The sequence below is a fragment of the Ictalurus furcatus genome, chromosome 4, assembly GCF_023375685.1.
Source record: "Ictalurus furcatus strain D&B chromosome 4, Billie_1.0, whole genome shotgun sequence".
In the NCBI taxonomy this organism is placed as follows: domain Eukaryota; kingdom Metazoa; phylum Chordata; class Actinopteri; order Siluriformes; family Ictaluridae; genus Ictalurus; species Ictalurus furcatus.
Window position 1 is genome coordinate 13,055,819 of NC_071258.1, and position 26,682 is coordinate 13,082,500.

General features: G+C 39.7%; 3 protein-coding genes and 1 non-coding gene across 4 annotated transcripts in view; 1 reads left to right on the plus strand and 3 right to left on the minus strand.

Moving 5' to 3' along the window:
* dennd4a (DENN/MADD domain containing 4A) overlaps positions 1–6,600 on the minus strand; it is a 31,985-nt gene extending 25,385 nt beyond the window's left edge. Inside the window, exons 1-3 of the mRNA XM_053623039.1 lie at positions 6,421–6,600; positions 1,130–1,477; positions 255–501 (exon numbers count right to left, since the gene is read on the minus strand). Coding sequence (XP_053479014.1) covers positions 255–501; positions 1,130–1,443 — 561 coding nt within the window. The 5' untranslated portion in view covers positions 1,444–1,477; positions 6,421–6,600. The remainder of the gene's footprint in view (positions 1–254; positions 502–1,129; positions 1,478–6,420) is intronic.
* Positions 6,601–7,223: 623 nt separating this feature from the next.
* Positions 7,224–7,295, minus strand: trnaq-cug (transfer RNA glutamine (anticodon CUG)). Its single transcript has one exon. It is a non-coding gene; the product is annotated as a tRNA-Gln (tRNA).
* Positions 7,296–8,643: 1,348 nt separating this feature from the next.
* On the plus strand, positions 8,644–14,227 carry rab11a (RAB11a, member RAS oncogene family). The gene is made up of 5 exons (XM_053623040.1): positions 8,644–9,136; positions 10,497–10,692; positions 11,446–11,639; positions 11,840–11,920; positions 12,555–14,227. The coding sequence occupies exons 1-5, from the start codon at positions 9,097–9,099 to the stop codon at positions 12,689–12,691; spliced, it is 648 nt and encodes a 215-aa protein (XP_053479015.1). The 5' UTR covers positions 8,644–9,096; the 3' UTR covers positions 12,692–14,227.
* Positions 14,228–15,596: 1,369 nt separating this feature from the next.
* megf11 (multiple EGF-like-domains 11) overlaps positions 15,597–26,682 on the minus strand; it is a 137,710-nt gene continuing 126,624 nt past the window's right edge. Inside the window, exons 20-25 of the mRNA XM_053623042.1 lie at positions 26,150–26,383; positions 22,957–23,072; positions 22,777–22,831; positions 21,379–21,438; positions 18,599–18,811; positions 15,597–17,047 (exon numbers count right to left, since the gene is read on the minus strand). Of these exons, the coding sequence (XP_053479017.1) occupies positions 16,872–17,047; positions 18,599–18,811; positions 21,379–21,438; positions 22,777–22,831; positions 22,957–23,072; positions 26,150–26,383 (854 nt within the window). The 3' untranslated portion in view covers positions 15,597–16,871. The remainder of the gene's footprint in view (positions 17,048–18,598; positions 18,812–21,378; positions 21,439–22,776; positions 22,832–22,956; positions 23,073–26,149; positions 26,384–26,682) is intronic.

The following is a 26,682-nucleotide window of genomic DNA, read 5'->3' on the forward strand; positions in this document are numbered from 1 at the left end:
TAGTGTAACAGGCAGCCACATTTCTGTATTGGAAAAACAGTGTGTAAGAAACAACAATACAGCTACTGAAACCTACATTAACCGTGTTTACCAAGCTGCTGAGAATGAATCCTGTAGCAGCAATGCTGCTGTTTCAGCACTTATGTGTGGCTTTAATGGGCTTGAGTTATTCTACAGCACAACACTGCCAAGGTCTACACATAATCGTATGTATAATCACATGCTCTGTAAGCGAGTAAGGTGAGGCTGCTAACCATGCTGCTGTTCAAGTTTTTGTCCACTTTACAGAAGGCATATGGTGGTGCTTCTCCTTTGCCGGGAATAACAACACAAATGTCTGTGACAGCCAATGTGGCATGAGAATGACACTCGGGCGCTCGGCGGTACGTGATGTAGATTCTCTGCGAGGATGAGCTGCTGATGTTGGCAGAGCGACCGGAAGGGGTGGTTTGGATGATGTGACATCCGGGCTTCAACTTCTCCCTCCACTCATAGAGGACACTGGGAAATAGCAAAATAAGGAAATAAATCATTCTAAGGCATAGATGCTCCAAATTTTGTATAGACCTTTGCAGAATTTTCCTACTGTATGAAAGCTGTGTGGAAACTTTTGTGAAATCCTTTCCAATACCCATACAAGAATTTGAGTGAATCATTTTAGCTAAATCTATTATTTAAATAAACAAGTTTTTCCAATACAAAGCAAAAAATGCCAGCTATATGGTCACTAGAGTTTTCATTTCATTCGTGCTTTTGTAATGGGTCTGAATGAATGCGTCAAAAAGCAATGTAGCTAATATGTTATTGATGGAACTGCAAATACGGCAACATGTAACTCCTGCCTTAAAAAGCTGAACAGATAAATTCCATAATACCCCCTCAGTGATACAAAGGACCATTCTTCAACTGTGCAAATCACGAAGGCCTTATTTCCAAAATACTGAGATTGTCAGAGATTTCTGGACAGACCTAATAGTTATTTACTTTAGCAGTAATTGCTGAAGGAAACATTGCTGTACTAAGACGTTGTTATTATCCATTTCCCTGACTCCTATAATATGCCTATTACGATCGACTCCTGTAATTTGGAGCTCATTGTAATGGCTAAGGGTAAACAGAAGTGACTCACCCAAGGTCGGTGAGAGGCGGCTTGTCTCGTCCTCGCCTGTAGCACAGGAAGATCTGTGGGCCCATGATGCTACCTCCGTTCAGCTCAGCGAGAAGGCCCGAGGGAGTGCACTCGATGCAGGTGTAGCCCTGCGGCACCTCCTCGCCCTGAGAGCGAAACACCACCGCCACATCTGTGATTGGAGCCTCGGCTTGTACTAAGCTCCTCTGGCAGCTTTCATCACACGTTATGTTATGCTCTTCATAGGGCTCTGAGGACTCAGTAAGGCCCGCCACCACAAAGTAGTCTGCTACACGTGGGCTTTTTTCCTCCATCTTCTAGCTTCCCCATAGAGAAAGAACAGTAGAGCTGGGAAGCGTTAAGCAGGGAGAGAGAGGGAGAAAGTGAGAGATGGGGTAACCACACGCACAAAGTAGGGCATGCAGTGTCTATGTTACAGGATGTTGCTCACTTTAGAAAGTTATGTGAAACTTAACTAGCATGAGCTGCATATGCCAGATGGAAAAATAAAATATTATAACAGAAGGCAGTACTTCAACACCGCAGCCTTTTGAAGCAATGGTAATGTTTTGCACAAAACTATGACTAAGAATGACTACGTTGCAAGCAGTCTATCTATAGTAAGTACAATTTAGCATACAAAATTAATTCCAGCAGATCCCTTATATTTCACTGGAAGACATTTTTCTGTGAGTTTCACAGAAAGGCAAAAAGTAGTATGGCTGTTTTGCACATTAAAAATTCACATTTATCATAAAGTTACAGAACTCACGCAGCAGCTGTCTCTGATCTAGATTGATTGTATTCCTCAAGCTTGAAAAGGGTTCAAACATCTAACACACCATTCTGTTACACACACACACACACACAAAACTATTTCATATGCCACAATCTTTGTAATAAAAACTGTATGCCAAAGACCATATGATTGCAATTAACAATCATTCCTGCTGCGCATAACAGCATATTTCTGACTGTATAAGCTGTACATCTTTAAAGGCATTCGTAAAAGTAGAAATTAAATAAATATGTTCCGTGAATAAACAGCTTGCATGAAGCAGAATTACATTGTTGTTTTGTTTTGGAGAAACAGTTCCACAGTCCCAGCAAACATTTCTGTTAAGGACACAACAAGCATCTAAGCACTCCCTGAAAATTGGCCAAGGCAGAGGAATTTACAGCACACATGTACATGTACACAAGTGCCTCCACACTCTAGAGCACAGCCCTGTGTAGCCAGCTGAGTGTGACTGATTCTCATTCTCTCTCTCTCTCTCTCTCTCTCTCTCTCTCTCTCTCTCTCTCTATCTCTATCTCTCGGTGCCATAAATAGCAATGAGTGTGCCCAGGCACTGTGTGTGGCTTGACACATGCACACAAAAAAACCCCACTGATGCTTATGACTATACCCATACGTTGTGTAGTCTCTGCCTGTTGCAACTCTTATATTTGGCTAATAATCATGGCTCATGAATGGGTGTAACCAGTACATTCCACAAAGACCTATAGTCATACACAAGGTCCCTTAACATTATTAATTTTAATTGTTGTAATACTAATATTATTACACACATTACTGTCCAGATGTAATTTACAGATTCCGTTGAGAATCTCTTATAAATACTCTTACAAGCCAGGAATAACAGGGTTTGAAGCCGGACTGCTGTCTCATGTCATCCGATACATCTTAATATTTTTGACTTCATACGGTAACAGTATTAGGCCATAGACAGGCAATCGTTCAGGCTCAGTTTACAGGCTGCAGAGCATAATCACCAGCACTGACGCAGCACACGAGCACTTTCTCTAGCTCTCTGTAGGGTGTCAGTCGGTCAAGAGCTTTGGAGGTAATGGCTTTGTGGTTTGCATTATGGGCCAGTAGTGTCACGGGACAGAGTTTAAGAGCTTAGAGAAAGAAAAAAAAAAACTCTGACCTATTGATTAACTCCATGATGAATAAAGAGTTCTTCTTCCACTTCTTTTTTTATTTTTATTAATCTGGTCAGCTAGATAAGGTGCAGAAGCATCTCTTATCATATTGTCTGAGGATGGGCACAAAACTAACAAATTTAAATGTACGGAATTAGACTCAGAGTTTAAACACGGACTATATAATCCTAATCCAGCTCAAGGCTAGAGAACCGTCTAAGAACACGTGCTCCCACTGCCTCATTTAGGAAATCAATGTGCATTCCAATTCATTTGGTCCATGTTCTATTTTGAATCTTTAAACCAAATTGCTCCAAGTTGGAGCAAAGCAACAGCATTTCTGACGTTCTCTCTGAGCAAATCGACACGAAGCCACCCACTCACAAAACTCTCTGTTCCCAGATCCACCTACATCCACGCACATCTCAGACTGCTTTATGCAGCAAACTCCACTGCAAATACGGAGGTGAAAATGTAGCAGATGCATCACAAGTTAAACAAGAGATTTTGGATTATATATAGAAACATAATCTCTTGGACCAGCAACCACGCCATCCGCTGGGTCTGGCAGTGTGAGCAGAGAAATCATAATCCTCACCATGGCAACAATGGTGAAAAAAAAATAAAAACTAAAACAGAGCTAAAATTTGTCGTTTTAAGTTGTGCCAGGAGAAAGAAAATTATACTCAAGTTTAAAAATAAAGTATGAATATTACATGTAAACTAATGTTAGGAGAAAGACATTCTGTATAATTTATACTTTAAGCCCAAAGACTATTACACTTTGATGACAAGCGTTGTACTCTGAGAAAGCCATAAATAACTGCATAATTTAACACTCAATCTACTTTCAAGTTGGAAACAATCTTGCCAATTATACAACAATGTCAAGTATGATAAGATGGATAAGTGAATATCGATTATGAATACATTTCATGAATAAGTGAGGCCCAGGAAAGCCTTCAGGTAAACAAAATTGTCATTCAAGTAACAAAAATTCCTGAGAATGACTCATGCTGTGACAAAAATGGGCAAGCACAGACAGGAAGTTGCTGCCTGATTGAGAAACATCACAACAGCATCACAGAGAGACATCGAGTTGGAGGAATGTCCGGAAGCATACTGGAAGCTGAGCATTTCATCACAAACTCCTACACAGCGGAAATCCTGCCAAGGAGAACCTGCGTAACTGCAACGCTGAATGCGCAAGTACAGTCTGCTTCCTAGGGTGGCTTATTAAAGAACAGGGAACTAGTCTGCTCAAATGATGACTGATTTCCGGCCCATCTCTAAGGAACTGTGTACAAGCAGCACTGACCTCAGTTCTCTTTTCTCTCTAAAGTGACTTGATTAGGATTAGTCACACTACTGAATTTTGACAAAGCCTTGGAAACACAGCTCAGGATAACACTGCTGTACAAGTTAAGTTTTAGCAGCAAACCAGGTGAAATGGGCACTTTGGGCAAATAAATGTTATACAGGCTTTCTAAGCACACTTAGACCTAACCATGGACAGTACTATAGTGTGCATAGTGACAACACAGCCTTACAGACTTCAATTATGCAATTATGGAAAGAAAGAAGAAGAAGAAGAAGAAAAAGGCTTTTGCTGGAGATAATGGAGCAGTCATAGTGTACCAGCATGCCATCTTCCACTATTTTTTATCTTTACTCTCAAGGAGACTTCCTTGTGTCTGAGAAGGCTATGGATAGGCCAAATCAAGACATTGACAAAAACTTTGTACTTGAAGTCATACAGCTGTTTCAAACCTGGGTTTGCTGGCCCAGGGCCAGTGTCTGCTGCACTAGGGAGGTTCCTACTAACACACAGCTTTGGAGCAGTAGGGAGGCCAAGGGGAGAATGCAGGAAGCGGGAACTCATACAACACATTTGGCCAAGCATCTGGTCCCGCTTAAGCCACGGAGGTGGACATCTGATTCCTCGGCACCATGAAGAGACACAAGCACACAACTGCATACTTAGGAAAGGAGGCAGCCAAGCTATTTCCAACCAAAAAATGTTTTGTCTGGCAGGTCTGGGTTACAGCAAAGACAATAAAATGTGTTTCTGCTACAAAAACAGTCACCTGATGAAAGCGCCAAAATGTTTAAAGGGGTTGGTCTCAATTGATTAATGTAATTCAATTAAAAATGGGGCGTTGCCTCACACAGGGTACACAAATACATTGAACATGCAAGGGTTTTTTTTTGGCGGGGGGGATTTAAATAAGAGTATGACAACATGGCTTAAGTGAACATACCACAAACAAGGCATGTGATAAAATGTTAGACTATACATTTTAGGAAACGAACAGCCAAGATTCAGACAAGCCTGCTTGCAAAACCAGTGTGGGCTGGCAAACTAGACCACAAAAATCTCATCAGCTTGAATGAAAAACAATTTAAGCCAGCATTACAGTACATTCCTCTGGATGGGGTGTCTGGTCAGTTAGGGCTATAAGGAATTAAAGAAACTTTCAACAACAACAACAACAAAAATACAGAAAACATTATCCAATAAACATAACCATAATTGATGCATTTAAGCAACACACATGGAAACCTGTGTAGTTCTTACGCACATAGGGAATTCCTCAGAAATCAGAGTTCAATTGAAACAGACTCTTCGTGTTTATTGAATTGAACAACTTCTAATCCCCTGGGCATGCAAGTGAATAAACATATGGTTTATTAGAATACACTTTCAATAGGAAAGGAACAGGCTGTTGTTCTCGATCCCTTTCCACCACTCATTAAAGAACCACAGGTACTGTTTACATACGCCAGCACTAATGGACTAAAGTCGTCCTGGCCTTCAAAATCACGCCGAAAAAGAAACATATAAACACACATATAAACACAGTTAGTGCTCTTAGTATCTTAGTATTAGATATCGAGGGCCAGGTGAGCCAGAAGAGAGCATCTATGACCCCAGCACTCAACAAGGCTCAGAATAATTTGTAAGCATTTAATAAATTTACGTACACACACACACACTATATATATATATATATATATATATATATATATATATATATATATATATATAGATAGATAGATAGATAGATAGATAGATAGATAGATAGATATAGATAGATAGATATATAGATAGAGAGAGAATATCACATAGCCTACTAGTGTTAAAGGGGGGCTTCAAAGCTGATGCCTGACCTGAATGTCAACACAACACAATAGCGAAATCAACACATCATGGACGTGTGTTTCAGCTCAGCACGACCCACATCACCGCTCTCTCTGTAACGCAGTACATCACCTGCATTTCACTGACACGCTCATTAAAACGGAGTCAACATGTTGTCTAAAAGCAGCAATAAAAAAAAGAAAGCCTATTTTTCACTTACGGTTTCAGCAGAGCTGCGCTGTGATGGTCAGCTCATGGAAGCTCAGCCGCGTTCCTATTCAGTTTGAAACGTTAATATTTATTGTGCGGAATTATATCTCTTATCCTCCATTTCACAAACAGATTCTCTATATTGTCTACACGGCCGTCAACACATCCTCTCGACTGGCCGCTTTGGGATGCGCTGGGCTGGACACTCGCGCACGCGCTTAATAGAACCTGCTGGCGCCGATCACGTGACTGCCAGCAAACGGCGACTACGTCACACCTCATCTGGCTCTGAGGAAGGGCAGCACGAGCGCGAGCACGAGCACAACATCCAAACTAAGGACCACTGGAGAAACTAGCGGTCACATACAAGTCAAATCTTCATTGTAACATTATGGATATTATTGTTCTATCTGCGCCTGTATTTGTCCTGTGTGAGGCCAAATTCTTAGGTGTGCCAGCTCTTCAAAATCAATATATAATATATTTGTTGTAAGTGTAATTATAATAGGTATAGCTACTTATTGTAAGTCAAATATAGTAAGAACAATAATGAGGAAGAACAATAGTCTGTGGAATATCAGAGCACACCTGGTTGGTGGCCTGCGTTTTCTTACAAAGTTACAAAATACTGCCCTCTTGTGGTGAGTTATAAACGGTGCATTGTCGACAACACATACAGGATAGCTAAAAATCAAACTAAAAATAATAATTGTAATACTACTAATAATAATAATAGTAATACTAATAATAATAACAATATTTTTGCCACAGTGTTCCTGTATGTTAACGTGGAGAGAAAAAGGAAGCGCTGCTAGGTTCCACCGAGATTTGAACTCGGATCGCTGGATTCAGAGTCCAGAGTGCTAACCATTACACCATGGAACCAGCTGACCGACATCGTCAACCATCAAACTTAAATATATGGTGTGTGCCACGGACTAGTCACTAAATACTTGCCTGTTTCAATTAGTTTGAATTTGTTTATTTGTTGATGCTAGTTAGCTAACGAATAAAGTAAACCGTCACATTCGAGAGGAAAAATGTACGTTAAACTGTGTTGTAACTACTGAATACTCGCTGACAAATAAACACTAAACCTAACAGCACAGTAACTAAAGCATTTTCTCATTTCCAAAATAAAGTCTAAAACACCCTCTACTTATATTAAATTTTTTTGAGATGCCCTATATATATATATATACATATATATATACATACATATATATTCATATATATATATATTTTTTTTCAGGGGCATCTAAAAAAATTATATCGTGGAAAGGTTTATTTTTTTTCATTACACATTACACAAAGTGAAATGTTTCAAGCCTTATTTTGTTTTAATCTTGACGATTACGGTTTACAGCTCATGGAAATCAAAAATCCAGTATCTCAGAATATTAGAATAAAGAATTTATAACACAGAAATGACTCTAATCAGCTGATTAACTCAAAACAACTGGGTTATGGTTAGTGTTATATATTCTATATCTAGATTATATAAAAGTTCCACTTTTTTAATTAAATTACGGGAAAAAATGAACTTCTAATTTTTTGAGATGCACCTCTCTGTGTGTGTGTGTGTGTGTGTGTGTGTGTGTGTGTGTGTGTGTGTGTGTGTGTGTGTGTGTGTGTGTGTGTGTGTGTGTGTGTTATTGCACACCATATATCTGATGGTATGGGGGTGCATTAGTGCCTATGGAATGGGCAGCTTGCACATCTGGAAAGGTCATCAATGCTGAAAGGTATATACAGGTTTTAGAGCAACATATGCTTCCATCCAGATTCCATCCCATATTTATTTCTGAAAGACTCTGCCTCTCTAAGATATTCGTTTTATATCCAATTAACCTAAATAGTTGCAAAATGTTTCTTTTTAGAAATACTTACTTTTTCAGCCTTTTGTTGCCCCCTGTCCCAACTTTTTTGAGACGTGTCGAGGCCATGAAATTCAAAATGACCTTATTTTTTTCCTTAAAATTGTACATTTCCTAAGTTTAAACAGTTGATACGTTTTCTATTTTCTATTGTGAATAACATATGGGTTTATCAGATTTGCAAATCATTGCATTGTGTTTATATTTACGTTTTACACAGCGTCCCAACTTTTTTGGAACTGGGGTTGTAAGTAGACCAGTGTCAAAGCCTTCAATTGAATCCCATAGTCTTTAAACTATGTTGGAGAAAGTTTCAGTTTGTTTGCTTGAATCGTTATTCAGTTACTTGCTGTAAGTGCAAGTGTATGCCAAATATTTACTACACCCTGTAAGTAAATTAACAATTCCTACATGAGTCAGCAACAAGAAAAGGAAAGCACAAATAAAAACGGATAAATATATTCGTGTTATTTTAATTCACCGTTTCAACGCCTTTCTCACATATACACGTACATTTCAGCCTATCGTTTCTCAAACAGCATCAGGAATCACTTAGTGACCATCCTTTCCCCTCTTTTTTTTTTTTTTTTTACTGATAGTAGATAGCCATCGCGATGACTTTTGTTTTGAAATGTAGCGTTTGTTTTGAACCCTTGAATGAAGGCCGCTCGCTTGCTAAATAGTTAGCATGGCTACCGAATTCCACCCAATCTGACTGCAGTGCAGCAGCAGGAAGGACCGAGCGGGCTGTTTCCATTTTAGCTCGAGAAGTCTTTACCTACCATTGTTTAACCTTCATTTCTAGCAAGATGGGAACAAGAGACGATGAGTATGACTACTTGTTTAAAGGTGAATAATATTTAAAGCTGCTAAAAGCTGATGTCTTGGTTTTTATTTTTGCAACAGAGCAAGAAAAAAAGCTAACGTTAGATAAGGCAGGAACTGTACAAAATGTCTTAGCATGCTAGCTGTCTCCGCTTAAGCTAGCTAGCTAGCAGGCAGGCCGAAATGAGCGAGAAATGTTGCTTATTGCTAGCGAAAAACGTTATACGCAAATTACTCAGGTGGCTTTTATAGTTGGAGCAACAAAAAATATGGATGCTTATATTTTATTTAGCTAAGTGGGTAATGCTACGTATATTAGCGACGCAGTGAGCAAGCATATAATGAGTTTAAGCTGTATGTTAGATATTTCTGTCTCCAACACCACACCTTGCACTTGATCTCGAAGCAGCGGTGAAACCTACAGAAAAGCCAGCTCGCTTTTACTAACTAGTCAGTGTTGGGTGTATTTTACTGGCAAAGGGAAATACTGACTCGCTTCTTCTATCTCACAATCAGCGTTTTAGTTTTAAGTAGGAAGACAACACCACAGCGTTAATTTACTCACTAACTAGTTAATGTTTCTCTTCCGTGCCACAAAAAAACAAAACAAAACAAAAAAAACAACAACCCAGTAAACGCATGGATATAAACAACCCTAAACATCAGTGTCAGGGTTGGCACGCCTGGTGAAGTTACTGTAGCCTTCCACTTTCATAAGTGAACCCTTGGTACCAGGTTTTTAACCACTTTATAATTTAACCAAAATTATATCATTAAACCTGTTATTAAAAAGAACACCATTGTTGTCATCCTTGTGTCCCTTAACATGGGCATTTAGGGGAGTTTGTTGCTATTTTACCATTTTCACCTTTGTTCAAGTGGGAAAATGAGGTTAGGAAAGTGTTAATCATTAAAGGCAACTCAAATGTCACCTCCAATAGCTGCCTTTTTAATTTGTTATATAGTTTGATATAGTGCTTTTTACTGTTTTGGTGTTACAGCTGGGTTCTTCACCACTGCAGACATGCCCAAAATCTTAATTGAGCTGTAAATGTGGGAATTAATTAGCGTGAGTTGCACCAATCCCACTATTTCTATTTTCCTAATGGATTTCCAATAATTCTGTTTAATACTACTATAATACTAATCTTATGTTCAAATGAAGTCAACATCTCTCTCACCTGCACACAAACAGACTGACCGAGTGGATCTGATCTAAAAATGTGCCAGATCTGATTGAATTTGGATCCAGCATTTCAAGGCAGTATAGTATGGGTTCTGATATGAATATTCGTTGTTGGCTCAGTATACCCTTACTTGCGTTTAGAGCAGAATGTTGGACACTTTTTACTATATATTTATTTTATTTCATTTTATTTTTAAGTGGTTCTGATTGGAGACTCTGGCGTGGGGAAGAGTAACCTTCTGTCCCGTTTCACCCGCAACGAGTTCAACCTGGAAAGCAAAAGCACCATCGGAGTTGAATTTGCTACTCGCAGCATTCAGGTGGACGGGAAGACCGTAAAAGCCCAGATATGGGATACGGCTGGGCAAGAACGCTACAGAGCCATCACCTCAGCGTAAGAACACACCACCACTCTTGCACAAAGCTCAGGCCAGTGACACGTTGAAGAAGCTACTGAATCAGTCAACCATTACATCTCCGATGCTTAATCACATTAACTTTAGGCCATACACTTTGACCATACTATTCCTGTAAGATTATGTGCATCGTTCTGTTTAAAGCAGGTGTATACTAGCTTTGTGGATGAGCTGTATTCATTTGGCAGTCACTCGTAATGCAGTACACAAATTTACTTGTGTTCAGGGCTTTGTCCAAGAACAGTACTTTGACAGATCTCACTGTTTGTCTAGAAGATTATAATTTTGCAATTCTAGACCTGCCATTCAATAGCTCATAGTGATGGCTAATATGCTTCAATAAAACTTATGATTTGACATGATTTTATGTGGTTTTTCATTGTGGGGGGTGGGATTATAAGTTGAAAGTGTATCACAAGCACTTCTAGACCACTGACCAACTTCATTGTTACAGTCCCAAGTCGTTTATTTGACGTTAAAATATGACAAGCGCCCCCCCCCCCCCATTTTTTTGTGCTGAAGAATTTTTATTTTCTGTAATTTTCATATGTCAAATTATAGTACCATTCATCTTGTAGCTTTCACTGATTTGTTAAGAGAAATGCCTCATATTGTTTTCTGGAAAACCCATTATCAAACCTAAAAATTGTGTATTTAAAATGTTGTGGGCCGCTTTAACCTCTGAGCTACTGCTGGACAGGTAGAGAATGCCCTTTATTTTTGGTTTAAAGGTATTACCGTGGTGCTGTGGGGGCTCTGCTGGTGTACGACATTGCCAAGCATCTGACCTATGAGAATGTGGAGCGCTGGCTGAAGGAACTGAGGGACCATGCAGACAGTAACATTGTTATCATGCTGGTTGGCAACAAAAGTGACCTGCGCCATCTCCGGGCTGTGCCCACTGATGAGGCACGCGCATTCGCAGGTCAGGGTCAAGAACTGGTGTACTGCTGCTCTCCTTCCTGTTACTAACCTTTTATTCAGGATACTAGTTGAAAATTTTTTTTTTTTTTTGACCATTCAAGTGTGAAGCCTGTATTTTTAGGAACCTTGTGTTCTTTTGAAGTGGATTACTGGAGCCTTGAAATCCGTTCTCAGTGAAAAAAACGTTCTTTGTCTCTACAGAGAAGAACGGGTTGTCTTTCCTGGAGACATCAGCTCTGGATTCCACCAATGTGGAGACAGCCTTTCAGACCATCCTGACTGGTGAGTGGGCTCTGAGTGCAGGCGCTGTTGTCGTGTCTATTTGGTTTCTTATATGCTGTCAGATTGAGGCCAAATCATATTTGGCTAGAAACCAGAGGGAAAAAAATGTTTGCGCAGAACTTCATGCAGATGAGCTTGAGAAAATGTGTGTGTGGGCTAAAGGCTGATTGGTTTTTGGTCGAAGGCCATTCCCTTATGAATGACTAATCAAAGGACTGACCTTGCTGGGGTGGGTCCATTAAGTTCCTCCAGCTTGACGTGACTGTAATAAAAAAAAGCTTCCTGCCTCTGTTGCAGCTTTGTTTGTCAGCCTAGCCTTATTTCCTTTCTGCAATGTAAGCTGAAAGAAGTTTACATTTTTAAAGGCCATCAGATATAACATGGTAATTACATTACCTCAGGCATACTGCAATGTTTATGGCTAAGACTGAATAAAAGGTGTAATGAATTCAAATTTTCCATATCAGCACAGAAGGGCTTTTTTTTTTTTTAGGACAGATATATCTATGCGCACACTGATGCGAACCTCCATAAGCTAAATAAAATGATCCAAAAACAGTTTGTGTTTTAATAATCATAACTAATCATCTTCATAGACAATCCCATACCTTACAAGCTGATGGTTATCTTACAGAAATCTACCGCATCGTGTCCCAGAAACAGATGTCGGACCGCCGGGATAACGACATATCGCCCAGCAACAACGTGGTGTCCATCCAGGTGCAGCCCACTGAGAATAAGCCAAAAATGCAGTGTTGCCAGAACATCTAGCCCCGTCTATGACCTCCTTTTCCTGCAAAGCCCACCTGCAGAAAAGCCCCCATCCCTCCCTCTCTTCACCCCCCCCCCCCCCCCCACACTTCTTAAAGACTGCTTTGGTTCAGAGGCGCAGCTGCACGCTTGGGCTAGAGCACAGAAGCTGTGTTTCCAAACCTCAGATCTCAAAAGGGTTACCACCTGCGCTCTGGACTAACATTATGTTGTTGTTGTTGTTGATTTTTTTTTTTCTGCCATGGTAGGCTTTTTTTTATTGCAAAATTTGAATAATCAGTTGTGCTGATCTTCATGGAAACGTCTTAATATATTATTTCATTTGCGAACAGTGTGAGGTTTGTTCATGTCTGTGTCTTGCGCAGCTGGCCCGTGTTTGTGTCTGAACTTGTCCTGAGATTAGACACCGGCATTAAGGAGGTGTTACTGTATGCTGTATTTAGAGAGTTTGGATACTAGATGTTTAAACTAGCATTAGGCCCCAGAGATCAAAAACCTCCCAACTTTAGCTATTGCTGTGTGTATGCAAATGCTTCACTTTGCATGAAAACCTAAATACCATCTTAGGAGCACTCCTATTATTGTATTTTTGACAGTATCTGAGCGGATAGCGTAACACATCAGTCCTGATTTGTTGTGGCTCCTGTGGTCTGTATAGTAGAATATGCTTGCATGCTTTATCAGAACTCTGGAAAGAGGAGTAGGAAGATCTTTGGTACAGAGAACCCCACAGACATGACTCCTCACACTGACATCGAGTTCCTCATGCTGCTACAGTTTCAATTCATCCTGTGCATTTCTTGTAGAGTAGTGCTTTTAGTGCCTTTCTCAGTGGAATGTCACACAGGGAAGCCTCTTTTCTTTTTTTTTTGGCATGTGTGCTCACACTGTGGGCTTTTTCCTCCTGCTCTTCACAGCAGTGCTGTGAGGCCTTCATCACATGATCTGCAGTGCTAAAATGGTAGTATTCATCAATTATGACTGCTGCCTTGTTTTTTTTTCTTGATGTTTCTGCCCTCTGATGTCACATCTCTTTTTGGTTAATTTAGCCAGGTTAAATAACCAGTTTAAATTGTTCAGAAACGATGATTGATTGCAAAAATTGAGGGGAAAAAAACGTCAATACAAAAACATTTGAGCTTAGACTTTGGCAGTCAGTGCGGATAGCTGTTTAAACAGCACTGAAACACTATAAAGATTTCTGTAGTATAGTGTATATAATAAATGAGGACCGATCTTAAAATACAAGTGTCAAACAAACTTCCCATTCAGTGTACCACTCTCCTTAGTCAAGAAAAAGAATAGCCAGACCACTGCACACATGACATAACTGATGATTGTAGGCTGGAGCTTTTCTATATTTTTTGCACCAAACACTATTTCTTTCCTTATCTAACCCACACTACATGTTAATTCTTTAGTATTTATTCTACAATAGCCAACTGATCTATTGTTTTGTGCCTATTATGTAAGACTCCTGAAATGTTAGGACAGTACTATGTTTCTGATCAAAATAAATTAAGAATGTATCATGTAGCCCAGTATAATCATGTTGTGATTGTAAAAGCAAGCATTCCTATGATTCAGCAAATGTGGGGAACATCATAAACTGCTAATCATGTTTGCACCATGGCTACCTAAGGAATAATATTGTGTGTAAAATAGAAATGATAGTGAGGACAATATGCATGATCTATTCTGGTATATCCTTAAAACCCATACACCCTGTCTGTTGCACTTAAATGTTAAGAGAATTCTCCCTAAAGCTAGGCACTCTTAAGAGACCTCTTTGGGTAAGGAAGGGAAACCCCCTTGTAATAGCTGGTATAATAATGCAAAATAAAAAGTGTGTGTAGGTCTGAACCTCTTGACAGCTTTTCACAAAATCAGTCATAGTGAATTCAGTATGAACATTGCAATATGGCAGTCTAAAGCAGAATAGAATAGTTGTAAAGAAAACTGTATACCTATCAAGTTGGACACTGTCTTTCTCTATGCATTCTGTGACTATATGGTATTGGGCCTTCCTCTAAACTGGCCCTTGGGACCCTGATACTAATCATGTAACTGACTGGTAGAGGGCTAAAGGGCAGTGCCAATGATGTATGGGTACAGATGGCACAGCTATGCCCAGCCTAAGCACTGCACATAGCTGGTTTGTCTTATGTTTATCTGAATATTGATGTTCTGTCAGCTCTCTTTCACATATTGCCTCATTTGTTTTGTCTGTGCTGTACTGTGATTTTTTTTTCTATTTTTTTTTTTCTTAGTATTAGCATTACAACATACTATTACTCTATCCACTGTAATTCAAATTTCAGAGTGACAAATAAAATTACGGTTAAGTGAGTAATTTAGGAAATTTGTGATGAATGTTTTGTGATGCACTGAATTATGTTAAATGAATTTCATGTTTTGTTTTTGTAATAAGGGCCTTTGTTATTCTTCCTAATCAGTGTTTTTGGTTAAATCATTAGCCATTTACTTCAGACTGCCTCATTTCATTTCCTGAGTAATCAGTGGTCATATCCCTAATCATGAAACAATGTAGAAATGGTTAAATCCCTCCAGGTAAAGAGAAGTAGCTCATCTACAACATATCATGGATGTGAGGGCTACTGTTAAATTAAACCTATTCTCTGTAAGCTTTATTTTGAATGAAATGACACAAAGATCAAACCAGTTTTGTTTCACGAACAGGCTTAAAGCACACCAACTTGCTGTGTATTGGTGGATAAACTGCACTTTTGTCCCTGTGTGTGATTGTCTGCAGGTTATTGCTTTAGTGAAGGGAATTTAGCCACATTTAGAACACTGCACAAAACAAAACAAAAGCAAGCGGAATTACCAAATTGAACTTCATATGAAACAAGATTCAGGAAATGTCTCCAAACAGTATGTAGGTGATCACCGCCCACTGTAATGCATCTACTTGGACACAAAAGATAACTTACATTGTGTATTGCTAATGTGCATGAGTGGTACAGTCACAAGAAATTAATTAGGCATCATTTGATATAATTTGCTCATGCTAAATTGTTTTCTATTTAAACTTTACACCTTTATGGGAAACAAAACTGCTATTTCCTCAAATAAATTACAAAAACCCCCACAAAAAAAGCTCTCTTAAGATCCAGCCACTGGGATTTTAAGAATATAAACAGAAATAACAGTATATATTTACTAAAAAAAACAAAGAATAGTAACATTATAGTATACTGTCTTGAATACACATTCACATGACATCACACCTGCAAACTTGATATATAGCCATCCATAAATGTTTCTGGATGAAACAGCAGTTTAATATAGACTAGTGGATTTAAGGACAGTGTACAGTTTATATCAAGCTGCTGTTTGTCTCATAAATCTTTTATAAAGAGCTGTGCACCACCTCAGCAGATTTTAAAATACTTTATGAAATGTTTAAAGAATTATACTCATATGGTCATGAAGAAAAACGTATGGTTCTCAAAAACTCATTTTGGTAATTGTCTTTATACAGTAAAAACTAAATGGTTTTACTATTTAACCATTTACTTACTATTAAGCCATGCTTACTCACTAAGGTCTTTTCAGTCCTCTTAAATAGCCAAGGTTAGCAGTGATACTTCACCTGTAGGTGACAGTATCCATTGGCTCTGATTAGATGGCCAGGGTCAGTCCCTGACTGCTTTAGGGGACAGGTGATTGGGTCAACTTCTCACCTGCTTAAGCTACTGACCATCGAATCACTGAGACTATGTTCCTCTTCCTACAACTGAAGACAGCTCATTTGTATGGAAACTCTTCAACACAAGAGTGCAGTAATAGTCTGGTAGTCTGCTGCAATATATACAATTAGATACACAATACAGATTTTGTTTTTTTTTCTTCTCAGTCCCCAGTCCGGTCTTCTTAATGAAATCCTTTTAGCTTCAAGGAAACCGAATGAAGAGAAGTGAGTAGTTGCTAATATCTTTACAGTTCTCTGTACAATCCTTTCTTATCCATCTGTTATCCCACACACACACACATAGACTAATACCAATCCAGCAAAACTATTTATCTTCTTGTACATCTGTGTGTGTATGTGGGAAAGGGATGGAAAGATGTGATAAGATAAAAACATAGACAGGAGGAGGTCCTGCAGAAGCAGGTGGTGCTTGCTGTAGTGTGGAGGTAGACTCAGGGCTCGGCTTTACAGCAGGGAGCTGGGGGGGCTCTCAGGGGGTGGTGGGGTGTGTGTGGGGCTGTGGCGCATGGGCAGGATGTCGTAGTGGCTTGGGATGTGGCTGTTCCGAGGAAGGTCATAAGGGTTCTGGGAGAAACCAGTCGCCAGGCCGTTGGGTCCCTGTAGGACACTCACTGTGGGTTCTAATAGAGAATGCAGGTAAAATCTTAGTTAAATATCTTGGAGTATACAAACACGCATACATACATTATAGGTGCACTTTATAGATTTGCACAATTACTGACTGTAGCCCATTTCTTGCTGTGCAGTTTGTTAACCCACCTCTCCCCCATCGATCAGTAGAAAGGGATATATTCTTTGGGTGGTGGATCAATTTCCAGCACAGCAGTGACCTTGACATAGTAGTATGTGTTAAAGTGTTGTGACAGTATCAGGTGTAGCAGCAATGCTGGGCTTTTAAAGCATCATGTATATTTACTAGTCACTTTATTAGGCACACACATGTTGGTCCATCATGTCCAGTAGGTGTGCATTTCGGCAACATAGTGCATCTTTTTCCACGCACAGTTTATGTCATCAGTGTCAGTTTCTGACAAGACTGCTCTTGGCTGGATATTTTTGGTTGGTGGACTATTCTCATATGAGGTGTTTAAGGGTATTGTCATCAATTTGGCCTGAACATTGGAATACAATTCAGTCAAAAGAGCAGTTGTGCGGTCAGGCACTGATGTTGAATGAGAAGGTCTGGCTTGCAATCAACGTTCCAATTCATGCCAAAGGTGTTCAGTGGGGTTGAGGTCAGGGCTCTGTGCCCTTCCTGAAACTGTTGCCACAAAATTGGAAGCATACAATTGTCTAAAATGTCTTTGTATGCTGTAGCATTAATATTACCCTTCACTGGAACTAAGTGGCCTAGCCCAAACAATTATCCAACCGCCACCACATTTTACTGTTAGCATTATGCATTTCAGTAGGCAGTGCACAATGATCTTAAGCTTGTGTGCAGCTGCCTGGTCATGAAGTTCCCATCGCTTGATTTTACGTACCTGTTAGCAATGGTTGTGGCTGAAACACTTGAACTCAATAATTAGGAGGGGTGTCCGCATACTGATGGCAAAATAGTGTACAAAGAAATCAGAACAAATATTTTCTTATTGAATAATTATGCTTACAGTTTAATAATACATAGGATAGTTCTTCATTTCTCCTTCAGAAAACTTTGTATTAAAATTACATGCATATACTGTATCATTTGTGTTTGAATGCCTCCATACATGTATGAGGCATTCTGTCTCTCCACCCATAATAACCCTTTCTCCACTATCACAAAACCTGTAACAGGTAAGTAATGTGACAAGATGAACCACTCATGGTATTTGGTGTACAGTGCTTCCACACAGGGTCATCTCATGGTGCTCCCGTGATGGCTGGGGTACAGGTTGGCAGAAACAGATTTATAGTGTATAACAGCTTGGCTACAGTCAGTAACAGTATACCCACAAAGTGAACCTAAATGGTACACTTACTTTTCTTTACTGAATTTCCACTCTCTAGCAACACAGAAATGACCAAAAAAAAGGTTTCAAAGTTATCACTGAGCAATACTTGTATTTGAAATATTTTAGGTATATTTTGTATAACATCCTGTGGATGCAACAGAAAGCAAAAAAATTGGCTTTAGTAATAACATTACCTGACTGCATTTCTGAAGCCCTTCCTCATATCTAACTCACCCATGTCATAGATGTTCCTGGTTGCAGAGGTGCGGGTGGTAGTGTTAGTGCTGGTGCAGAAGGCCAGGTCCCTGTGTGCAGGAGACTTCATTTCCACATAGCTGCTCTCTGTGTGCTTGCAGGTCAGACCTGGTGGGTCCCGGATAGTGGCATATGGATTCTCACTGTTCAAAGAGCATGAGCTGGAGCTGCACATGGATGGCTTGATGTAGTCTGCAGACCACATAGAAACAGATACTGTATATAAATTCTGTACCAGCTGAACTAGATGAGGAAAACAGAGTTCATGAGTCTTTCAGGTTATCTTTAGTAAGATTAATGCTGTGCAAACACACTATGTAAAAACAGCATTATTTAGTACTATGCAGCTTTTGATGTAACCCTAGTCGCAGTGTCTAGGGCAGATAAGAACATCTTATGTGGACTGGCCAATCTGCAACATCCTAGAGGAGAGTCTTGTTAAAATTCAGGGGAGAGAATTGCATTACACCCTCTAGCATACAGCCATGCACGTTATCTGCAGCTAAAGCAGGGGGGAGGGTGAAAGTGCTGAGCATGGAAGCGTGTGTAGCAGTGTAGGTGTGCATTCCCAACAATTGGTTATTGAATAGCTGGTGGCTATACTGATTTATCCAAAACAGATAAATGTAGACATACTAGAAACATTATCAGAAGAGGCAATCCGATATAGACACGGAGCGTTACCAAGAACACTTTTATAAACATTTTCAATTCCAGCAAATTGATAAAAAGGCTGCTGATTATCAAAAGTCACATATATTCTATTAGTACAAAAACAGATTATTATTGGCCAAGTAAGCAATGGCTTTCAGGGTCAGCAGCCAAACTCTTGAAAGTTGATCCAGTCTCACCTATAGCAGCTCCCTTTGTTAGGCTGTTTACAACAGAATTGAGACAACACTGGACCTAGGAGATCAATTTAAGGAGCTGTGAGTGTGTGTGTGTCTCTCTGTGTTTGTCTGTCTGTCTGTGTGGAGGCTGAGGTTGTGATGAGGACAGAGATCAGATTAATTGCAGACCCACAAACAGCAGTGAGATGGGTAAGGGCTCATGGCCTTAAGTGGTTGCTTTGGGCTGTCAGAAACCGTGAGGGTCTTGATGTAACTGACCAGCACAGAGAACAAGCATCAGAAAGCTAAAGGACAAAGTATAAAATTATCTTCCTGTTTCCTGTGAATAAATATATACAGAATGAAATGAGAGGTTGGAGACCCTTGCACAGGGATGTCCAAGTGCCTTTATATTCTATGATCAAACCACATGGTTTTGGTTCTGACCAAACATGCTGATTTTGTTCATTTAGTTTTGGCTTGTATGTTTTGGATCATAAGCACATACGTTCTTTCTCCACACTTTGGCATTTCTATCACTTTGGCAGAGGTTCATCTTGGTTCCAAAACTTTTATGGCTCATCTCTGTATTTCTTTGTGAATTCCAATCTGGCTTTCTGATTCTTACTGCTGATGAGTGGTTTGCATTTTGTGGTATGGCCTCTATGTTTCTGTACTTGAAGTCTTCTTCCACCCCTGCCCTGTGGAAATTGTTGGTGATGTCACCGACTGCTGTTTTGGGGGTTTTCAATCATGTTGATTTGATGTCACTTGCTGAACTCAATTCAATTTAATTTTATTTAAATAGCACTTTTAACAATGGACATTGTCACAAAGCAGCTTAATGGAAATCCGGATATAAAACTGCAATAAATAAATATCCCTAACGAGCAAGCCAGTGGCGATGGTGGCAAGGAAAAACGTCCTGAGATGATAAGAGGAAGAAACCTTGAGAGGAACCAGATTTGAAAGGGAGCCCATCCTCTTCTGGGTGACACTGGATAGTGTGATTATAAATAATGTCTTTTCTATAACTGTACACTATAGCATCGAAAAGTACAAATTGTGTTAACAGGAACTTGAGTATGAGCTTCATTAGAGTTTCATCTTTAAGTCTATGGTATCAAACTGAAGTTATTAACTATTCAATGACAGAGACTTGAGTGTAAACTGTTCTTAGCAATTGTAGTCTATAGGCTATCCAGGGAAGAACATCCACAGCCATCTTCAGGGTGTCTGCATGGTACCATCAACAATAATCTAATGGCGAATTCGAGGTGGAGATGAATGTTTCCTGAGTAGGAATTATGAGTTGCAGCAGTGTTTTCTTTTGGCTTTTTCTATATGGAAGTTAAGACTTACGACCTTTAGTCGAAGAATGTATTAAAATAATGTGTTAGGCAGGGGGTCCAGGGGTTCATGTGTATCCGGGAACATGGGTAACTCCTGTTTTTCGCAGTATACTCATGTGTCCAGTTCCTGCCAAATATTTAACTGGTTCCAGTCTTCTGAAGCTTTCTTATTTTGATCTTGATTGTGCATAATGTTATTTTTAATTACATTTAAGCACTATTCTATCTCTATTATCTGACAGTTCAACAACCATTGGTCTCCTTTTTGTTGAAAACTCTTGGTGGTGGATTATAAGGGTATTTTACATGTGTGAAACCTCATAATGGGTTTCTCAAAAGATAAATTTTTAAATATGCATTTTTTCCTAAGAAAGATATTTTCATTTATCTTAAAAGTTCCTTTAATCTGCAAATATATTTCCCACAGATAAAATACTGTTATTTAAAAAAAATATTTATGAGAATGATTTTTGTTTGTTTTAATGTAAAAAGTAAATGTTTGCATGTAATGTTTATTTTATACAATCATGTTTGCCCATGCCAGAATTTCTGAAATTGTGCATCCCAGGGTTATTACCTTTAGCAACTTGAGTGGTCTTGTTGTCTTGTAGTGTCAGTGTATCCTCTCGTGTCACACCTAATTCAGTAAAGCACACACAAACAGAAATATGTATGCTTAGAAATGTTCATGTTGTAAATAGTAATACACAATTTAATTTTTTACCCAACAAACAGGTTTTAAGCTGGAAAGCCTGATTCAATGTGTTTACCAAATGTACGGAACAAATGATGAGGATCAGGTAGTAGACAACATCACACTGAGGAAGAAAAGCTGTCTGATTTACAATTCCCTTGATATCCTTGCTCAAAACAATTTACCCAGGAAAAGAGGGTAACTTCAGTGATCACCCAGGTAGTAATGTTACAAAATGTTCAAGGTGATGTTAAGAATGTAAACTTAAGTGCAGTTAACATACTGTAAGCAGGAAGCAACTGATAAAAGCTGTGTGAGTATTTCCATTGCCTCCTGCTACCAGAGTAAAAGCTATCTGCAGAAACATGATTACAAATTGGTTATCAGCCATCAGCAAATCCTTAAGTGCCCTGTGTTTATCCTTTATTCAGCTCTGTTTACAGTTTTGGTGGCCATGTAATTGTTATCCACAAAAAGAAATGAACTCTGGACTTAAAGTTTATTGTCCATGGGTGAATACTGGAAAATGAAGCAAGGTTAATGGCAATAGGACTTCATTTAGAAAACTAAACACAATTCGGAGGAAGTTCAATTAATTACATTTTACAGTTCAATACTGTGATCTTTCCATTTAACAAGTCATAAAACCACTATACAGAATATGATGTCATGTTTAACTGAGGTTAGGAAAACTCAGTGTCTTGCTGTCCAAGTCTGTAATTTCAGGTAGTGTAATCTTACTTCCTCTATGGAAACTGATGGAAAACCCAACCCAGAGACTAAATCCTCTGCCTCCTGCCTCTTTCATGCCACTGCAGGCTTATCATCTGTCCCGCACTCAGACATATCAGGTTGAGAAGCCTGAGATGATGGGCACAGAACTAATGTGTTTCCTCCTCTCTTGTTCATGGTGACCCTGGGGAATATAGACTGAGTAGGACCTTTTGTTTGTGTGTGTGAGAGAGTACCAACAGTGAGGACCTATTAAAGCCACAGCAGGGAAAAACCACATGCTAGGGCTGGAAGCTTTCCTAGTACAAAACATTTGCCATCAGCAGTCACTACTCAGCAGGATGATGGGCCCCTGCTTATTCTACAGTGCCTGGAGAGCAGCTAGTGTATGTAGATATGGAAAAGTCACTTCATTTTTTGTAGGTAGTAGGTAGAACTTGGTGACGTAATTTGTTTTAGAAATTATATGAGCATATCTGCATGTGTCAAACTCTCATGTAGTAATTGCAGCAGGAGATAAAAAGAGAGATGAAGAGCATAGACACTAACCAAGGTCATTCAGATTGCAATACGCTCTCCATTCTGAGTTGCTCCTATCCCCCTTCTGTGTGAAACAAAATACGTCACGGTTAAAAGATGTTAATTACGTTCAAGGCTTGTTTTTGTAGTTATGTGAAAGGTCATGTGTGGGTAATTGGTTTGTGTGTGTGTGTGTGTAGAGGTGCTTGCCTTCAGAGTTAGAGTGCCATCCAGATTGTTAGTGTTGGAGGAGGGAATGTTGCACTGGGCCACAGTGTGGTAGCTGGGGTTGGAGAAACACTGGCCACTGTTACTCTGAGATGTGTCTGATTGAAAGAGAACACATTTATAAGGCCCTAATTTTGATCATAACACAAGCGCAAAAAATAAAACAAGATCATGACATATTCTCTGCATTTTCCTCATAATATGCGTAGGTAGTAATCTGGTGACAGGTGGCACTAAGATGCTGAGTTAGAATAAATTATCATCAAGAGGTATGATTAGGCATGCCGCAGTGATATCTGATCAAATTAGTGCTTCCTATTTCTTTTAAAAACCAAATGAGTGCAATGTAGCGCAGTAATCATTTCATAAAGGCATATAATTAGAATTTCACTGATGGACATATCATCAATATCTTAGGGCTATCATCAATATCTCAGTGGTAACCACCTGGCCAAAATAAATTTTGTGTTTGATGTATATTAATATGTTCTAAGCATATTTCATCAGCCTATATCCAGCATCGGCTGGCATATTCCATTTTCTCTAGCTACAACTGGGTTGTTTATTTTAATTTGTAGCCTATTTAAGTTGAAGTATGTTTATGTAGATAGTGTACAGTGGTGCCTGAAAGTTTGTGAAACCTTTAGAATCCCCGTACAGCAATAACTGAAACTTCCTGTAACTGTTTATCAGTCCTGCACAACTCTGGGATGTGGTTGGGTTTCCTCACATGAACTGCTTGCTTCAGGTTCTTCAATAACATTTCTATTGGATTAAGGTTGGAACTTTGACTTGGCCATTCGAAAACATTAACTTTATTCTTCTTTAACCATTCTTTGGTAGAACGACTTGGGTGCTTAGGATCGTTGTTTTGCTGCATGACACCACTTTCTCTTGGGATTCAGATTACGGACTGCTGTTCTTATATTTTCCGTTAGAAATTGCTGGTATAATTCAGAATTAATTGTTCCATCAATGATGGCAAGTCGTCCTGACCCAGATGCAGCAAAACAGGCCCACACCATGATACCACCACTACCATGTTTCACAGATGGGATAAGGTTCTTTTATTGGAATGCAGAAATCTACAAACTTTCAAGCAGCACAGAACATCCAAAAATCTGGTTGTAATAAAAGGACGTTTATGTCTGTGCTTGAGAAGGCCTTGCATCTGTCCTAATAGTGTGTCTTTGTGGACGGATAAACTGCTTAAAAAACCGTCACTTAACCCTGCTGTGGTTGACAACTACAGACCTGTTTCCCTCCTCCCTTTTCTTTCCAAAACTCTTGAAAGAACCATTTTTAATCAACTCTCCAATTTTCTCACACAGAACAACCTCCTGGACACCAAGCAGTCTGGCTTCAAAGGCAATCACTCCATAGAGACTGCTCTGCTTTCCGTCACTGAAGCCTTACGACTAGCAAGAGCAACCTCTAGATCATCTGTCCTCATCCTACTCGACTTCTCTGCTGCTTTCGACACTGTGAACCATCAGATCCTCCTGTCAAGTCTCTCCAGCCTGGGCATCACCGGAACGGTTCTGCGCAGGCTGGAATCCTATCTCTCAGACAGATCCTTCAAGGTATCATGGAGGGGAGGTATTTCTGAAACTCAGCAACTCACAACTGGCGTTCCACAAGGGTCAGTTCTGGGTCCACTGCTCTTTTCTATCTACACTGCATCTCTAGGGCAGGTGATTGAGTCTCATGGCTTCTCATATCATTGCTATGCTGATGACACCCAGCTCTATTTGTCCTTCCAGCCTGACAATCCATCCGTCTCTGCACGCATCTCTGCTTGCCTGACGGACATCCCGGTCTGGATGAGGGAACACCACCTTAAGCTCAACCTGGCAAAATCTGAGCTTCTCGTCATCCCAGCCTGTCCCTCAATCAACCACAACCTCACTGTACAGCTTGGCTCAACCACACTCAAGCCAACCAGGATGGCCAGGAACCTTGGGGTGATTCTCGATGACAGCTTGATCTTTACAGACCACATCTCAACAACTGCACGGTCCTGTAGGCTCATCCTGTACAACATCAAGAAAATCAGACCCTACCTCACTGAACAGACTACACAGATACTAGTCCAGGCTCTTGTTATCTCAAAACTGGACTACTGCAACTCACTACTCTCGGGCCTCCCGGCCAGCTCCATCAAACCCCTTCAAATGATTCAGAATGAATCCCTCTTCATTTCCCTCCACTGGCTTCCTGTAGCCGCCCGCATCAAATTCAAGGTCTTGATGCTCACCTACAAGACCTTGTCTGGAACAGCACCCTCCTACCTCAACTCTCTCCTGAAGGCTTACGTTCCCTCACGTAATCTACGATCAATCAACGACCAACGCTTAGTAGTACCTACTCAGCGTGGCTCAAGGTCCCTTTCAAGAACATTTAAACTAACATTTCCTCAGTGGTGGAATGAACTTCCAACCTCAATCCGGACAGCAGAATCTCTCACCATCTTCAAAAAACAGCTAAAGACCCACCTCTTCCATGAACACCTAACCAACCCATAAAATAAATAAATAAATAAATTTACTCTGGCACTTACACCTCTACTCTGCACACTTTGCTTCTTCTGGAACTCAATTAACGGATCTTGTATGGTAGCACTACTTGTATTGTTCTCTGTTTGATATATCGCTTTGTTTGTATTTTCTCATTTGTAAGTCGCTTTGGATAAAAGCATCTGCTAAATTAATAAATGTAATGTAAATGTAAATGTATAAAAACACAGATGCCAATTTTACATAACACCTCCTGTTATACCACCCTGCTCAGATGTGCAGGTAGATTTATTTCTGACCAAGAAAATAGCAACTGGGTGAAATGAGAAACAAAATTGGCTTAGGTCCACTAAATTAGCAATGCAAAGGTGTTATACCACTATACTTATACCACTGTATAAGTAGGTGTTATACCACTATATACTCATAATACAACCCAAAATGCCCAGCCGTCTTTAGTCCTTAACAGTAACTGTTTATTATTTTCCTGTCTCTGAACTCGAAAATGCAGCTCTTGCAAAATGCAAAATCCAATCTCACTACAAACACAGAGGCTTAGTTGTGCTGCACAAAACAAGAGATCCAGCACACTGACAGAAAGAGGTCTTGATATAACCTCCACATTGGATTTTCATGCTTTATCGATACAACTGTCTCACCAGAGAGTGAGTAGTCAGTGTTGGTGATGTGCAGGGCTGGTGTGTAGGACACACTCGGCATGTCCTGACCCTTCTCCCTCTGCCTCTGTCTGTACCACACAAACAGGCTAAGCATGGCCATGATGATGAGGAGTAGGAAGATGATGCCCATGACGGCACCAGCTGACTGGCGCTCGGAGCTCAGGGCTGGACTGATCTTAGTGTAGGGATTCAGCTCCTCCATCATCAAGGCCGCTAACACACACACACACAAATTGAATGTGTTTATATGTGTTTTCTCTGTATTTGAAGCAACTAGAAAATAACAGTGCATGGATGAGAGAGAAACAGAGAGTGAGAGAAAATTTTCACATTTGACGTTTTCATACATTTACACAGTATACCAAAGTAACATGTACAAAAGCAAATTATTTAATGAAGAAAAGGAAGAAAAATTAAACCCACCCCAAATATTTAGTGCCATTTAGGCTATTATTCAAAACTAATGAATGTCACAACATTATGTGTGTATATGAGACATACATTTTGAATAA

Excerpts from the sequence above, each read along its gene's own strand:
- rab11a (XM_053623040.1), top strand. The coding sequence starts at position 9,097 with ATGGGAACAAGAGACGATGAGTATGACTACTTGTTTAAAG. Across the intron at positions 10,693-11,445 it reads TACAGAGCCATCACCTCAGC|GTATTACCGTGGTGCTGTGG; the intron begins GTAAGAACACAC and ends TTTGGTTTAAAG. Across the intron at positions 11,640-11,839 it reads TGAGGCACGCGCATTCGCAG|AGAAGAACGGGTTGTCTTTC; the intron begins GTCAGGGTCAAG and ends TTGTCTCTACAG.